The sequence below is a fragment of the Rhincodon typus genome, chromosome 19 (genome assembly GCF_021869965.1).
Source record: "Rhincodon typus isolate 14 chromosome 19, sRhiTyp1.1, whole genome shotgun sequence".
Classification (NCBI taxonomy): Eukaryota; Metazoa; Chordata; class Chondrichthyes; order Orectolobiformes; family Rhincodontidae; genus Rhincodon; species Rhincodon typus.
Window position 1 is genome coordinate 20,938,542 of NC_063350.1, and position 18,300 is coordinate 20,956,841.

An 18,300-nucleotide genomic window follows, 5' to 3' on the forward strand; every position below is an offset into this window, starting at 1 on the left:
TTGGCAGAAACTGGCCATGGACCAACTGATCTCTGCTGTTGACCACAAGGAATTTTCTAAGGGCAAACATAACCTTGTTCAGCCCCCAGCAAGACTTTTACCTGTGCATGGGTGCCCTGGCGTTCTTGGTGAGGGAGTTGGGGTAGGGAGTGACGGTAATTGATACGCAGGCCTTGTGTATTTGAGCAGGAGAAATGGATTGTTTAAAATATTTACAATCAATTGGGTTGAACAATCAACAAAAAAATCTCTGCAAAGTTTGTCCCAAACCCAAGTGTTCCATGTAATATTTGTTCACCTCTGTTCCATGCCTATCCAAATGCAATATTAATATTCCTTACAAGATTTTTTAGCACAACCATACATTGCTGCAAATATTATTGTATCCATGCTAGGCCTGCAGAAAGACTGTATTATTTTCGTATTTCTGGATGTGTTCTCCAATCTATGTATTTCATTATTTGGATGAAAGAGGGAAACAACATGAAAGATAGTTGTCAGTAGCTGCCACTTGATTTGAGGATTATATCTATCTAGAGTACGAGGTGCTGCCATTGGTCTTCATGTGATTCCGAACCTGTGTATCTTTGGGCACATGGGGCATCCCATGAGGCAGTGAGATCTGGAATGCAGGTTTTGCGTTTTTTTATTTCCTTCTCATTGTCACAATGATGCAGCATTATGGACAGGTTGTTACCATTCTGGGTTATTGATAGCACGTTCCTCCAACTTCTTAATGTCAATGCTGCTACACTTAAAGAAGAACTTGAGTGTCTTTGATGAAATTTCTTTTGTCCTCTCTGAAACAATGGTCTATTGAGAGTTAAGAAAACAGTACTTGGTGGAGGATAGAGGTTTTGACTATCTGGAGGAAGTGTCCCACTCATCAGAGTTGATTTTGCAGCAGTATTGCCTGTGGATGGACTTCAAGAACGAGACTTGCATTTGTTTAAAGATTCTCTCAGTGAACCCAAAGGATGCAACAGAGGAATTGACCTTTTTGATACTATTGGTACACAATCCAGGTCTCAGTGCTGTACAGGTGTTTAGTGACAAAAAATGCTATTATCCTAGGACTTTTGTTGACATGCAGATGTCTTTGATGTCACATACGCACTGTCATAGTTTGCCAAAGGCTGATTTGCACTGTAATATGTAGGAAAAGATAGATTTCGTTTGTATTCTCTGGTGTGCCTTCTTCCAGCATTTGAAACTGATAGTCTTCTGTTTCAGATAATTAGATGACAACTTGTAAAAAGAGTGTGTGTCTCATAAATTTCAGGTATAAGACCAAATCAGGAAGCATGCCCTTCTGGGAGTGCGCAAGGTTGAGATCCTAAACTCCTCTTTGCTGATAGTTACAGCATCTTTAATTGAAATCATTCATTCCTGGTGATAGAATCCCTGCAGCATGGAAGCAGGCCATTTGGCCCATCGAGTCCACACCAACCTCTGAAAAGCATCACACCCAGACTCACCCCCTACCCTATCCCTGTAATCCTGTATTTCCCATGGCTAATCCACCTAACCTGCACACCCTGGGACACTATGGGCAATTTAGCATGGCCAATCCACCTAACCTGCACATCTTTGGACTGTTGGAAGAAACTCACACAGACACAGGGAGAATGTGCAAACTCCACACAGACAGTCGCCCGAGCCTAGAATTGAACCCTGGTCCCTGACGTTGTGAGCAGCAGTGCTAACCAGCTTGCCACCCACAGAGTATTAGGCCAGATTTCTGGATTATTAATTCACAGACTTTAGCATTCTGCCACTGCCTTTCCCAGGAAGTGAGGTAGATCTACCCTTCTGATTCCAAGGTACTCATGTGTACTGTCCAGCCCTGATGGAGGGTGTAAACCCGAAACATCAACTTTCCTGCTCCTCTGATGCTGCCTGGCCTGCTGTGTTCCTCCAGGTCCAAGTATAGATGTATTGCCTCTGACTCCAGCATCTGCAGTTCTTGCTATCTACTAGTGTCTAGAAATGTTTGTGATTTTGTGCCTACATTAATCACATGGGCATCAAGTGAAAGTTGATTCTATTCTCACTTGATAAGCCCAGACGCTTACTTTAAATCAGGCTTGGGAACTGAGGCCCCAGTTGACCTTTTACAGTCCTTCAACAGGCTAATTCTTATCATCACCCTACTGCGATCAATGCAGACTGCTTTTGACCCCAGAGTATACTGCTGAGTCATTACAAAAGTTAAGCTAATGTCCCAGTTGTGTTTGTTTCCATATGTGAGTCTGAGTTAATTTTACATATTTTGCATTGGTTATTAGATTATTTGCTTATCACTTTCTAGGTATGTGATCATGACAGCTACACTATGTCATTCGAAGAATGGTGTAGTTATTTTGATGAGGGTGATTTGCGTACAACACAAGTGAAATGTATTATTTTCCTGTGGAACTGAATACATCCATTGGCATATAATTTAAGCACACAAAGTTGAATGGGTATGGAGATTAAATTTTGCCTCTCGATGGTGAGGTCTGAGCTGTACAAACTATTGAGCCTAGGACCTCACTTCCATGGAACTTGTGAGCTGAGAAGGGGAGTGGACCACTGCGCGTTCCTTTGGAATGGGGATCCAAAGATTGGGAGCTAGATTGGACTGAGTCATGGAGATTCTGCGAGCCTATACAAATAGCATATGGGGCACAATTCCTGGATTCCATCCCCCATTCCAGGTGCCCCATTTTCACTGGTATGGGAAAAAGACACAGGCAATGAGATTGTACCCTGAATTCCAGAGCTGTGAGGTCTCATTGCTGGCATAGACATCTCCTAGCTTCTGTAATTTATTATGATCTCAAACCAGCCATCTCCATGACTTGGGCTACATGGCCCCTCAGATGAGTTGTGAACCACACCCTGGGTGCAGGAACCCTTTTAAAAGATAACTTCAAAAATTCCATAACGTACCCATGCCAATTCATGCTGTTCATCAATCTGATGTCCCCCAAAGGCATGTTTAACTGAGGTCCCAAACTTCTATTAGGTTGTTCAAACAATTGCAAACAAAGGAAAACGTTACTTGTTTGACAACTTTTTTTCATCCTTAGATCTTTTCTATCAATTCTCAGTGTTTATTTGCACAATATAAGTGTCAAGTGCTTGCAGTTTCTGATATGGATACATTAAAAATATAGTCGATTGAAACTTTTACAGGCCTCTAGAAACAGCATATTTTAAAGAAGTCATAAATAGTTGTTTTGACCTTTTCCATATTAGTACAATAGAGTTAATTGCTTCTGAACAGAGTGTATACTGAGTTAGTTGTGATGTAAGTGCTGTGAGTTGGTTTAGGGGATATGAGGGAACATTGGAGGAGGGGTAAAGCAGCATGGGTTGGTGTGGAGAGTATGAAGCACCATAAGGGATGAATAGAGGGATATGGGTTGACATGAGTTGGCATGGGAGGTGTGAGTGAGTGTGATAAGGGGATGTGATGTGACACTATAGTTGGCTATCAGACCATTATTTGGCCTATTTAATTCAAAAGTAACCTAATTTATCAGCACTTGATAAAGAACAAATAAAAATACGCCCAACAGCTGTAATCACACAATAGCTCTGTACGCTAATTGTACAAATATAAAATGGCAAAAACACAGCCAACAATAAGGGAAAAAGGTTCATACTGCCTTCAACAGAGGCAAGGCTAAAAAAATCTGCAGGCAATAAAGTAAGCAATGTCAGTTGGTAGATGGCAAAATAATCTGTATTTCCTGACCTTTTTTTGGCTTAAATGTAAAAACAAAATGGAAAAATACTCTTAAGAATCAGTTCCATTTTATAACTTCTGTACTCACCTCTTCCCTGATCTCCCAAGGCATGAGGTTTCTCTTCCCCTCCTTTTTTGACTCCCAACAACCTTCACATTCATCATCATTCAACATTTCTCCCACTTCGAGCATGATGCCATTCCGAATGCATCTCTACCTGCCCTTTTCCAATTGTCCATTTCCTCAATGATAACCTGGCATACTTTTCAGCTGACCCCAGTAGGGGGTCTCCTCCTTCTACAGCACCTTCCCATCCAAGTATTACTTCATGTACTGCTTATGGTTAAGTTTCCTCTGTACTGCAATGGGAAACCAAACACAATGCTTTGCAGAACATTCCTGTTCAGTTTACAAGGATGCCCTCAACCTTCTGTTCAATTATCATTTTAATTCCCTGCCCCACACCAACTCTAACCTGCAAGCCTTCTACCAGGTACAATCAGTTCTGAAGAAGGGTCACTGGATTTGAAACATTAACTCTGCTTTCTCTCCATAGATGTTACCAGACCTGCTGAGTTTTTCCAACAATTTCCGTTTTTATACGTGTTTATAAAAAGACTTCGGAGGCCATTCAGCTCATTGCGTCTGCTCCACCATTCGATCATGTCTGAAATGCTCCTCAATCCCATTCTCCTGCCTTCTCCCCATAACACTTGATCCCCTTACTAATCAAGCAACTATCTATCTCTGTCTTAAATGCATTCAATGACTTGGCCTCCACAGCCCTCTGCAGCAGTAAATTACAGGATTAACCATCCTCTGGCTGAAGAACTTCCTCCTCATCTCAGTTCTAATGGGTCATCCCTTCACTCTGAGGCTGTGACCTTGGGTCCTAGTCTCAAAGAAGAATACCTCATCATTCAATGAGGCACCGCAGCTTTTTAGACAGGATTTTAATAATTTTAGATCATAGCCACTTGCCCACAGTTTTTCAGGCTGTGTTTGTTGGTGATTGTTCTGCAATTCCCATTTCATTTAGAAGCAACTTTCATTTCCTTATTTCTCCCTTCACCGTTTCCTTTTGTCTTGCAGCATTATTTCTTGTGCCATTGGCATTATTCTGAAAAGCATGCCAGCCACCTGAGCTAAATAGCCTTCACCAGATCCCCTCTAAGTATCTAACATGGTGGCCAATGATTTACACTTATTACAAGCCAGAAACTGGCTGACAGATGTTTTTAAAAAAAGTACTGTGAAGTGTCGACTCCTGAAATAGAAAGAGCATATTTTAAAGAAGTCATAAATAGTTGTTTTGACTTTTTCCATATTAGTACAATAGAGTTAATTGCTTCTGAACAGAGTGTATACTGAGTTAGTTGTGATGTAAGTGCTGTGAGTTGGTTTAGGGGATATGAGGGAACATTGGAGCCTTTGTTAAGTATTGTTTCAGGCTGCCCATTGCAAAATTCTTTGCCCTGACAGCCAGCAATAGATTTTCATATTATCAACAATCATGCCAAGTTGAAAAAAACAGTGATCCAATGTTGAAATGGGAGGAACATCACATTTAAAAGAACAGACCCTGATCTTGCCAACCCTCCTCTTACCCAATGCTAAAACCCCGATGCCCACCAGTGAATCTACTCCCCATTCAGCAGTAATCACTCCTAAACATTGCTGGTCACCAACAAACTACCACTACTTCCCGACACCATCACCCCAGTTGGATCATCGTGGTAGAGGTAGGGATCAAGAATAAGGAAGTAACCTGACTCACTGCACTCATCTCACAAGTGTTTCAAAAGAATGGTTTTCGCTCCTGAAAAGATGCTGCATGCAGGCATTTGGCCCACCAATGCATAAACAAATCAGAGGCGGTCACATGGACTGCCAAGTGCAGAGGAATGCTGGTTAACAGGTCTGCCTTTTTTCTTTCGGACTTAGTTATTGAAATTTTGTTCTATCATAGGCCGTCTAGCCCTCATTCGTGGATTTTCTTATGATGCCTGAATAATGATAATATTAGTCTAACAACTTCTGCAACTCTTGCAAATGTGTGTTTCTCAAGGCCATGCACCAACAGAAGATCCTCAACAGGTTTATTCATTTCAACCATCCAGAAATCTTACATGTAGTGGAAACAGGAAGATTGACAAATATAATTCAATATGAAGCAGAGTTTTGGGAAAATTAGATGTTTTGGATGATGTTTGACAAGCCTGATGAAAAATTAAAATCTGCCACAAAGTTGAGTAATGTCATCTGTGAGTGTCAATGCTTGTGTGATGCCAGACAACTAAATCATATGTTCCAGCAAATGGCTGATCGAATCAGTAAGCATGTCCCTTTGTTTGTTTGTAACAGGCAGAGTACAGCCTATACTCAATGAGAAAGTGTTTGCGAAAGCCAGAACAAAATGACTACTGTTGGATATGATTCTGTCATTAGTCAGCAATTGTTGAACCATCCTGTGTATGCTATAAGCTACACCAACTTCAGATAATCTCTCATGCTTTTAACATTTACACTTGCCAGAAGTGATTTATATTCATGGACATTGACCTGTGCCCTCCAAACAATAGGAATATGCTCAAGCCTTGTGCCTCATGAATTCATTGGAAGCTGGGACAGCCAATACTGAAGTTCTCCATTGTTTTTCTCAAGGCAATGTCTCAACTAACTACAGTTGACTTGACAATGTCAACATCTTTTATTCTGCAGTGTAACTTTTTACAATTTGGTCATGGGATGAGGGCATCGCTGGGTGTGCCACCATTTATTGCCCATCCCTAACCGCTGTTGAAAATGTGGTGGTTAGCTTCCTTCTTGAATCACTTGCATTTCTTCAGATGACAATATATTTCCAGTGTTGTTAGGAAGGTAAGTTCATGATTTTCACTTAACAGCATTTGAGGAATGTTGATACAGTTTCAAGTAGGGATGGTGTGTTGCTTGGAAGAGAACATGCAGGTCATGGTGTTCCTATGCATCTTGTCTTTCTAGGTGGTAGAAGCCACTGGCTTGGAAGGTTATTGTTGGAAAGCAAAGTGAAGGAACAGAATTGTGGAAGGTTATTATTGTTATTATTTGAAATTTGGCATGTTGCATTTGTCTTGATGTGTGCAAGACAAAAGGCTTTGGCAACATTATTCTCTTTTCAGCAATATTATTTAAAAATTAGAGTTGGATGAAGAACAGTTGTTTGAGGAGGATGGTATGTTTAATAATGTTGATCTCTGTGGAAACATTGAGGAGCACAAAGCAGTAAAGACACATCAGGTGCTCTTTCTACTGTTTACTCAGGTAATTTCACTGTAGCGAAATGAGTGAAAGACAGTTTGGAGGGATTCATGCAGGAATTTTCAGAACAGAAGTGCATGATTTTGCAATATAACTTCACTTTGATAAGAATTGGGGCTACATCTGTAACTGGTGATTTTGAAGGAGATGTTGCTTGAAGAGAGGAGCCTGCTGAAAATGAGATTATGGGGAGGGGGAGTGGGTGCGAGCATGTGGTGTCTGGCTGGGAGTTTGTTGTTCAGCTTTTTATAGTTCCAGGCATGAGTCAGTTTTGATATGTGTATGTAATTTGGAATAAACACAATACACTAAAGGATAATTCTTGCCTGACTCAAAATGGGGAAGTGCAAAATATGTAAAAATTATGACCTGAATATTTGGTGCACATAGCATGGTTCCCCATATTTCCCAGAATAGCTAATGTGGTGGCGGAGGCTAAAATCCAGAAGATGCTATTTTCACTGCTTGGGGAAAGGGGTGTGCAGGAATGGAGGTGGTGTCTACTTTACACATGTTGTAGATGCACTTGCACATATTGAAGTATAGTTTCCTTCAAGCTGGTCCAATTTTGCAAAGAGGAAGTCAAAATCATGCCTTGTGCGATTTAAGAGTACCAGGAGAAGGTTAACGCTTATTGAAATGTTTTAGTGCAGGTGGGGTACTCTTCGGAAATGGTCTCATTGCACCTTTGGAAGAGATCAGGTGCCCTTTGCAGTATGTATGTTCATTTGAGGGGAGGGGGGGCCGAAGTAGGTAGATGAGGTGTCCTTTGGAACTGTAAAAGGTAGACATGCTATGTGTAGAATGTGGACAAACTCCTTAGAATTGCCAAAGGAGCCATCAAGAATTCTGTCAAACTATTGGGGCACTTAAATCTCCTGCTCTATAACTTTTTTGAAAATTTGAAAATTAAACGTTTGCTTTTTCAAGTTGTCTGTCTGAAATGTTGTCTTTTTAAAAATCCTGGTCTCTGTATTCAATCAGCAATCTATCAAAGGGGAACATTTCACTCTTTAGGTTGGATTACAGAAACTGCATGGCAACCAAATCTGCAAGCTTGCAATGTGGACTCCTTTCATGAGGTCGAGCTGAAGAGCTCCTGTAAGTCTTGATTTTAGAATTCTAAACCTTGTTTTCATATCCCTGTATAGCTATTACCCTTCCCTATTCCTGTAACCTTCGCTAGTCCCACAATTTGCCAAGGTATCTGTGATCCCCTCAATTTAGCTCCTTGAGCGACCCTGAGTTTAATCACTCCACCTTTTCCTGACCTGGTCTAACCTCCCTACATCTTTCTCCCTCTCTACCTCACTTTCTCCCTTTAAGACACCCCTTAAAACCTAACTCTTTGGTTAAACTTTACATCAACTGATTTAGGAGCTTTTTATTTGGTAGGCAGAGCTTTGACTCATTCTAAGGACCATGATGTTTCGAATATTTTCCAGCAAACAAAAAAACCTTCTTTTCTTATCTTTTCACTTAAGTTAATTATTTTTTGAATGTGTTTTATGACACAAAAACTTTTGACAGATGAATGAATGAATTTCAAGCCCTAGCTTTTGATTTTCTTGTGAAAGTATAAGGTAGTTATGTATTTGGTACTCAAAAAAAATTGCAGATACCTCACTTAGTGCCATTTTCATATGATGTGATTCTGTGAAAATCCATTTAGACTGGACTGGACTATGTTGATTTAATGTCACGACAATTGATTATAGCCCTAAAATACTTACAGACATATCAAACTTTTAAGTAAAACAGATGGTTTTGATTAAAATTTTAAAAAAATGAAGTGTCTCAATGATGGCGGATATCATAAACTCTGAGAATGTAATTAATGACTGTCTGGAAAATTCCTGTGTGGATTATACTCAGTCCTGAAGGAAAAAAAGGCATGGAATGTCACACCTGAAGTGTGTCAATGAACCTAAGACAGAGACACATCAAAGAAAGAAATGCATTGCAGAAGCTGAACTACCGTGATTGCAGAGATAATGGAGACCCATTATCATCAGTGACTTACATCTCAGACTGTGGAAATGATGTGAGTTGAAAGAAAGCAGTTCTGGGCAAAGTACATGTTTGTATTTTCTTCTTCTAGGAATGTACAAGAAACAGGGTTGATAAAAACTGCACCCAGTTTTTTGTGTACCAGTCTGGTATGTGCTGTGAATATCACAGTTGTACAACATAAACCAGGCACCCCTGTACTTACAGATGAAAGAAACATTCTTTCTCTCTAGCTGATGGAAGCAAGTCACAAGTCAGGAAACTCATAGCTAAAAAGGAAACTGGACAACTGCCAGGGTCAGCGCTACTGAGACCACCCACCTTCACAGCCAGAATGCTTCACCATCTACTCCTCGTGAAAAATTCAAAGACTAATCCATATATCTTCTTTCTAACTGTAATGTGTTTTCCTGTTTCTCTCATTTTTTAATGTGTATTTTTCCTTGTGATTTCACAACTAATAAACATACTGTTTTCTTAATCCAAGAAAACCTGATTAAAATTGGAAAGTTTTGCAACACAATTTACATTGGAACTGGAGTAGGTATCCATGTAGGAAGGGATACTTTGTGTTAAGTTAGCCATTTTGTGACCAGCTGGGGTGATGGAATGTTTGAACAAAGAAAGAGAACCAGTTCTGCCCTCTTCTGGGAGTATAATGATTTGGGGTTGACTCATTCAGAATTATAACACACTGGGTGCTGTCACCTGGGAATCAGTCGTAATGTTACAGAAGGTACTTTTTGGCCACTTACCGTACTTCCTGGAAATGAACAACGTCCAAGGTAGCAATGTCCAAGTGTATTACGTGAATGAAACTGCAAGAGATTACTGATCTTAAATTCTATATGCAAAATTATTCCGTCAATTCAAAAGAAACACTTATATATCTAATTTCCAATGCAAAATTCCTGTTGTGACATAATTAATTTTTGGTGGCTGGTCTGCCAGGGCTTTAATTTTAATCTGGTTTGCAAAGTATTCAAACAGCCATTGTCTCTATATACCAAAAGCTTCCATGCAAACATCTTTTTGGTATGTGATAAAAAGCAGGCAGGTTTGCAATGTTCATACTGGCAACGCATACGTGCTGGTTGTATCAGGATGCCAGTGTATAAGGTGTTGCTTATAACCATCTTAATTTAAAGTGGATGGGCAGTACTTTTACTTTGCCCATTCAGATTACATTTTTGTTTTTTTTCTGCCTCTGACTTCTGGAATCATTACTGACTGTTCAACCACTTCTTGCCATTGTGCCAAATGTGGTTTTTTTGCACATAGTTCTGGTCATTTCTTGAAGCAGGATTTCTATCTCAGTCTCATTCAGTTTTGAAGTTGCCTTTCCAGTAAATCTTTAGACTTCCATTATTTTATACTTCTGTGTCTATGCCTTTCCAAATCTTTAAGCAATTGAGATGCAATTTCCTATCATGTACTTTCAATTAATAGTATGAATTCATTTGCACCAGACAAGTAGATGGTATCATATAGAGCTCCTGCCATCTGCTTCAAGGACATATACCATAATAAAAGCAAAATACTATGGACGCTGGAACTCTGAAATAAAAACAGAAAATGCTGGAGAAACCCGGTAGACCTGGTAGCATCTATGGAGAGAGAAGCAGGGTTAAAGTTTCGAGTCTGTTATGAATTCTGAAGAAGTCATATTAGACTTGAAACTTTAACTCTGTTTTTCTCTCCCCAGATGCTGCCAAGCCTGCTGAGTATCTACAACATTTACCATAAGGTTGGCTTTGCCACTGTTTTTACAAGTCTGGCTCCTTCCAGCCAAACTGCCATAATCAGGAGAGTCTTCTGTATGCACCACCTCCACTTTACTGGTTGCCAAATGGGAAGTTTGAGTGCTGTTTTTCCTTACTATTTGTGCACAGTCCCATTATCCTTTCTTGATATTTATTGTGCCAGTCATTGTATATATTAGGGCAGGTTTACTTGAATTCACATTTCAGCCATTTGGTCAGATCTCTTCAACATCATACTTTCATGGGGCTACCATCATTACAAGTCCTGAAATAATTGAAGAAGAATGTCCAGCAGGTTCTGAGTGAATGGTAGATACGGATAATAAAGGCAGCTTTGTCAGAACAAATATTCAAAAACTTTTTGTTAAACATACTTGTTACCTCTAGTATTTGCTCACTATGCTGGTACAATAAATGCATCGTATGAGAGAGCCAGAAGAGCACAAGGTTCATCACTTATTTCCGTTAACATCTGCAGCTATATTTTCGAGGTTCAAGTCAATTACCTTGGAATTCAGTTCATGATAGCAATGCTTTGTAGAACACCCTCCAAATGATGTCATATTGCTGAAAGGATAATTTATGATTCAGGTTGGTTAGTATAATCTACATTTTAGAATATTCTTTTAGTCATTCTGTCACTTACTCCAGCGTGTGTTTGTCAAAAAATGCCTTTTCCCATGCCAGTCTCAAGGGTTCCTAATTGTTTCAAGTTGTTGATGTGATTTCCAAACTTTTTGATCATCTTAAAAATTCAAATGAGACTCTATATTGAATCTGGTACATGAAGGGAAAGCAGCTTGAATTTAGTACTCATGCTATTTTAACACAAACATCCAGCAATCTAATTATCATGTTGCTGGATCTTTTGACCTTTCTCCTTCCATCCTGTTCTTTGTGCCTGCCGTCCTGCTACTTATGGATGAAGCCAGAGTCTTCAGTTCCAAATCAAAGCATGCAGACAAAAGTGAATTGACCTACATTCCTGAATTCTTGCGTATCCATGCCAAACTAAACTAACTTGGATTGATTTTTGTGTTCAGAAAGGATTTCAGAATCTCTGTGAGTGCCCTGACTACCTTCTAACTTTGCAAAGAAAATTCCGAATGGTGTTTTGTGATTTATTTATCATAACATTAATAAAGTTCAAAATTTATCCTGAGTTGATATTTAATACAATGCTTTTCATTGCATTGAGTATGGCATGTAGTTTGCTTTAAATTTCAAGTGAGTTCAGATCAGCATAATTATTAGGATCAGATTTTTCCCTGTCCTTCTAGAATCTTCTAGTGAAGATAGTACCTCATCCAGATCCTCACCATTACACCACTTCATGGAAGTTCTTCAACCCAAACAGATTACTGAGCTATGAAACAAGGTAAAAAAGTAGATGAGAGGCTTGTGATCTGATTTCAAAAATGGTCTTACTCTGTCCTTTTCCTGATGCAACTGTGAAATACATTAACTTTACAACCAGGTGGAAATGCTAATTAGGTAGTGTTAATCTCAACTCTTTTATGCCTTGAAGTAAGTGGACAGTTTATAGCACAACCTTTTACAAGCAGCATCAGTGGCCAAAGAAACATGAGTTAATGTTTTGATTCCAATATGACTGTTCTTCAGAACTCAATAAGAATTTCTCTGAAGAAGAGTCATACCAGACTTAAAACATTAACCTGTTTGTTTTGCCACAGATGCTGCTAAACCAGCTGAGTTTCTCCAGCATTTTCTGTGTTGTTGCCCTCAATGAATCAGTTAGGTTCTTATCACAATCTGGTACTGTTTGTGGTATGCTTGATCACCAATTAAAATATTTACTAGTCCGCTACCATAATTGCTAAACTACCTCCTCTCCTATCCCTCCTCTTTTGTGTGATTATAATGATAATGCTGTTGTAAAATGCGATCATTTCCATAGAACATGATAAATGAAAGTAACTTTTCAGCATTTCCTCATGGGTTCTGTTCCCTGAGAGCATATACAGCTTACAAATGATTTGTTATTAACCTCAATGCAACTTAGATCACTTCAGCAAATAAATTATATATAAAACAATGTTGGAAAACTGACACACAAGGATCAATGATAACAAGGTGTAGAGCTGGATGAACGCAGCAGGCCAAGCAGCATCAGAGGAGCAGGAAGGCTGACGTTTCGGGCCTGGACCCTTCTTCTGAAATGGGGGAGGGGAAGGGGGTTCTGAAATAAATAGGGAGAGAGGGGGAGGCAGATAGAAGATGGATAGAGGAGAAGATAGGTGGAGAGGAGAGGCGGGGCCTCTTTGACCTGTCTGTCTCCTCTCCACCTATCTTCTCCTCTATCCATCTTCTATCTGCCTCCCCCTCTCTCCCTATTTATTTCAGAACCCCCTTCCCCTCCCCCATTTCTGAAGAAGGGTCCAGGCCCGAAACGTCAGCTTTCCTGCTCCTCTGATGCTGCTTGGCCTGTTGTGTTCATCCAGCTCTACACAAGGATCGGTGTTGGGTCTACTGCTTTAATCATTTAGATAAACGATTTGGATGTGAACATAAGAGTAATGATTAGTAAGTTTGCAGATGACACCAAAATTGGAGGTGTCGTGGACAGTGAAGAAAGTTACCTCAGAATACAACAGGATCTTGATCAGATGAGCCAATAGGCTGAGAAGTGGCAGATGGAGTTTAATTTGGATATATGTGAGATGCTGCATTTTAGAAAGGCAAATAAGGGCAGGACTTATACACTTAATGGTAAGGTCCTGGGGAGTGTTGCTGAACAAAAAGACTTTGGACTGCAGGTTCATTGTTCCTTGAAAAAGGAGTCACAGGTAGATAGGATAGTGAATAAGGCGTTTGGTATGCTTGCCTTTATTGGTCAGTGCATTGAGTATAGGAGTTGGGAGTCATATTGTTCCTGTACAGGACATTGGTAAGGCCACTATTGGAAATCTTTGTGCAAATCTGGTCTCCCTGCTGTAGGAAAAACGTTTTGAAACTTGAAAAGGTTCCAAAAAAATTTACAAGGATGTTGCCAGGATTGGAGGGTTTGAGCTATAGGGAGGGGCTGAATAGACTGGGGCTATTTTCCCTGGAACATTTGGAGGCTGAGGGGTGACCTTATAGAGGTTTATAAAATCATGAAGGGCATGGATAGGGTAAATAGACAAGGTCTTTTCCCTGGGGTGGAGGAGTCCAAAACTTGAGGGCGTGGGTTTGAGGTGAGAGGGGAAAGATTTAAAAGAGACCTAAGGGGCAACTTTTTCACACAGATGCCAGTATGGAATGAGCTGCCAGAGGAAGTGGTGGACACTAGTACAATTACAACATTTAAAAGGCATCTGGATGGGTATATGAACAGGAGAGATTTAGATGGATATGGACCAAATTCTAGATTTATTTAGGCTACCTGGTCGGCATGGGCAATTTTAACCAAAGGTTCTGTTTCTGTGTTGTAAATCTCTATGACTGTATGACTCTACGACTTGAAATTGTGAATTTTGCCAACACAAAAACAAACAAGTGAGGTTCCACAGAGAGAAAAGACCACTTGTTTTGGATTGAATATTTAATTTTATCAAGTGATAGAGCAAATGAGAAGAAAGAGAAATTAAACAAACAATCATGCATTATTTATATAGGAATAGCAGTATTGACAATTAAATACACTGCAACCAACAAAACATCAGTCAATAGATAAGATGCAGACAATGAAAGCAAGTAGGCATAATTCTCACATAGCATTTTATACCAAATAAAGTTTGCCTCAGGAGAGTCGTTAAAATCTGTCAAGATACTAGTTTTTGTTCCATTATTTAATACTGTTTACTCAAACAAGAACTCTGCTCAGAATGATAGTCTTGCTGTATTTATAGAAGCATTAATTTGCAAATGTGTTTTCAGTCCTGTTTTGATATAGCAGATATGGCTTAAACAATTGTCAACTGTATCTACTCCTTTCTCTGAGGCTGGGCTGCAGTGTGTACAATGGTTACTTTGGGTGTTGAAAAGCTACACCCTCTCACCTGTGAATGAAAGCTAGTCGATGTAAGATGTAAACTCTCGTCTCTGCACAGACACTGCCTGATCTGTTGAGTTTTCCCAGCATTCTCCATTTTTATTTCTAATGTCCAGTACCTGCAGTAATTTGCTTTTGTCCTTTTACCTCCTATTTATTACCTATCATTGGTCCCATACCCATTTTCTCTTGTTGACCCACAACTTTCAATGACAACATGATCTTGCACAGACTATGACCATTGTTGCCTGGCGTAATGAAGTGCTGTGAGCTAATAACAGTTTGTTGCCTCGTAGCCATGCTGTGTATAATGTATTGCTGTCTGTCATGTTTGTTTCGTATGTTTGGAAATGCCTTCATTTATTTTGAACGGCAAATTTTAGATTGGACTTTATGCTGAAACCCCTGCAGTAGTAGGATGAAGCCCTAAATTGTGAATAAGTTGCTTACCCTTAGGCCATGAACAGTCAAGCCAACCGATGTTCCTCCCCATCTGCAAGGAAGGCAGGCAGAAATGGGTGGATTGGTAGCAGATACACTGCTGATGGCACAGTGCTGTAATTTACAACTCCACCTGCCTGATCCAAAAGTTGGCCCAAAAAATCCCTTTTTCATCTCTTCCAGTTTGGAAGCATTATTTTCCTGTGTACTTTGAATTCTCTCTCACTATCTTTATGCCTGTGTTGGCCTGAGCTTACATGTAAGAATGATTTGTGTTTCCTTTACCCTCTCAAACAAATTGATTTTTTCTCTGAAGGTGAATTACGTGATACACATGCAGCGAATGACAGGAAAAAAAACTTTCCATTTTGCCACTTACTGATCAGTTTCATCATTCAACTAATGAATAAATTTTATTTGGAAATTCTTCTGTTTTGAGGCTTTCTCCTTCAAGGCAGGGTGGGTTGGAACTCAGATTTTAGAATGAGTTTATCACACCACTTTGGCTGAGTGGAGCTGGATATTTTCTAATCAACCTGTTCAAAGACTTTATTACAAACGTCTGGATCAAGTAGGACTAGAACCGAGGCCTCCTGGTTCAGAGAGAGGGACAGAACTGCTGCACCACAAGAGCCCTTGGCTGACAGGAGCTTTGCTAAGTAGAAGTGGAATGTCTTACAATTTGAAGAATAACAACTTATCTTCCGCCTGGGCACCTTACAGTCCAGAAGAACTCAACATTGAGCTCTCCAATTTGAAATAACCTTCCCACCCATCCACCGGCTCCCTTTCCAGCCCCACCTCTTCCCTTCCATTCCACCTTCTCACCATCCCTTCCAGCCACCAACCAGATTCACCCATTGACCAACCAGGTTGTACCTACTACCAGTGTCCACCTATCACCACTATTCCGACTTCCCCCCTCACCCCACTCTTTATCTGCAACTCCCTATACCCCCACTTTGAGTCCTGAAGAAGGGTAATACCCGAAACGTTGACTGCTCCTTTCCTCCAGATGATGCCTAGCTTGCTGTGTTCTTCCAGCCTCTTGTTCATCTGCCTCAGTTACATAACTGCCAGAAGTTGAACATTCCAATATACATTGCTATACATTGGGAGCAACCTATTTGTAAACAGCATGCAAGTCTACTCCTTCAAATTAGAACTTCATTTCAGTTTGATTTGTTTTGATTTATTGTTGTCACAAGTACTGAGATACAGTGAAAAGAATTGTTTTGCATGCTGATCAGACAAATCATACCTTACATAGGTACATCAGTGGACCACACCGCCATAAAGCTCACATCCCACTGATTTATAGCTCCACATATTTATACAACTGATTCATACACAATTAACCCTAATTAATATGTCTGTCACTCACTTTCTAATTCTGTTCGGTTTATAGCATTCGCTCATGACCCGTTTATGCTAACTTTGTTTCCTAATAGTTAGCCAACTTTCTATCCATGCCAATATGTTATCTCCTACACCATGAAATTTTATTTTCTATAACATTTGATATGGAACCTTAACAAATGGCTTCTGAAGATGATACCTCCTCTAAGAGCTCCAGTAAGTTAGTTAAACATAATTTCACTTTCACAAAACTGTGATTACTGTGACTCTGATTACTTAGAATTTTACAATATGCCCTGCTATAACATCTTTAATAATGGCTTCTAATATTTCCCCAAGGACAGATGTAGTTTCTGCTCTCTGTCTCCCTCCCGTTTTGAATAAAAGTGCGGTGATCAACTCTTTAAATGGTGGTAGTGGAATTTAGAATTCTATTTCATGCAAACTGAATCTGAGGTATGGATAAATCTGGGAGTACAAATAAATATGGGAGAATGGCTTACCATTAAAGAGCCTATTCCATCTGAACTTGTTTTTATTTTACTTGGTATATTAGGAGTGAGTCAAACCCTTCAATTATGAGCCAGATGCAGATGCAGCATTTCCGAGAGCAGCTGTCTTCAGATTGCTCCAGTTCTCAGGATTCATTAGACACCTTGTCAATGGATGACTTCTGGACTGAAGTAGAGAACATTAAGGAAAGCCATAGGACTGAACCAGATGAAAATTTGGAAGTGAAGACACCAGATGGTAAGCCACAACAAAATACAGTTTTACAAATACAGCACCTAATTTATGTATAAAATGTGTAATTCTGTGTGTATGGCAATGCTGTTTGTATTGTTACAATCAGGTAAGTACAACTGTTATGATGGGGTGCATTTGACTGCTTTTAATTGCAATCAGTTGCTATATTCAGACGACTGTCAATCAAATATGGAGGAATTGAATGGCTTCTCTCTTTGCCTTTTCCTCATTTGAGCGTAACAGATTTTTTTTTCATCTGAAGCGAAGTATTTGCCTATTCAGTGAGTACTAATCTGTTTACACATCATGGTCTTTTAAAGAAAACAATCGGACACTTCGTTGAATTTAACAGCAAAGGAGATTAGTTTTATTATACTTATGCCAATTGAAGTAAAATGATAAAATATGTCCCAACTTTCAGATGCATATAGACACAGTTCAGACACATACAAATACAGATTACAGAGTGGGGAAGGATCAGTTGGTCAAATTGGACTCCTTAAAAGTGTAACAGAATTCACCGTCTGTACTTTGGTGACTTGGCTGGCTTCGGTCTCAATGCGGTGCTCTTATTGCTTTCACTTGGTGAACTTCACCCTACAATCCCTCTTCCGTACCTACACTGGCACAATCCCTCTTCCGTACCTACACTGGCCCTAAACCCCACCTCTTCCTCCATTACATTGATGACTGTATTGGCGCCGCCTCGTGCTTCCACGAGGAGCTCGAACAGTTCATCCACTTCACCAACACCTTCCACCCCAACCTTAAGTTCACCTGGACCATCTCTAATACCTCTCTCCCCTTCCTGGACCTCTCTGTCTCCATCTCGGGCAACCACCTAGAAACCGATATCCATTTCAAGCCCACCAACTCCCACAGCTACCTAGAATACACCTCCTCCCACCCACCTTCCTGCAAAAATGCCATCCCCTATTCCCAATTCCTT

At 39.9% G+C, this 18,300-nt stretch overlaps 1 protein-coding gene across 1 annotated transcript in view; it reads left to right on the top strand.

Moving 5' to 3' along the window:
• The window catches only part of LOC109927254 (rho GTPase-activating protein 18-like), a 69,901-nt gene that overhangs the window by 8,362 nt on the left and 43,239 nt on the right, over positions 1-18,300 (top strand). Inside the window, exon 2 of the mRNA XM_048608555.1 lies at positions 17,161-17,354. Coding sequence (XP_048464512.1) covers positions 17,161-17,354 — 194 coding nt within the window. The remainder of the gene's footprint in view (positions 1-17,160; positions 17,355-18,300) is intronic.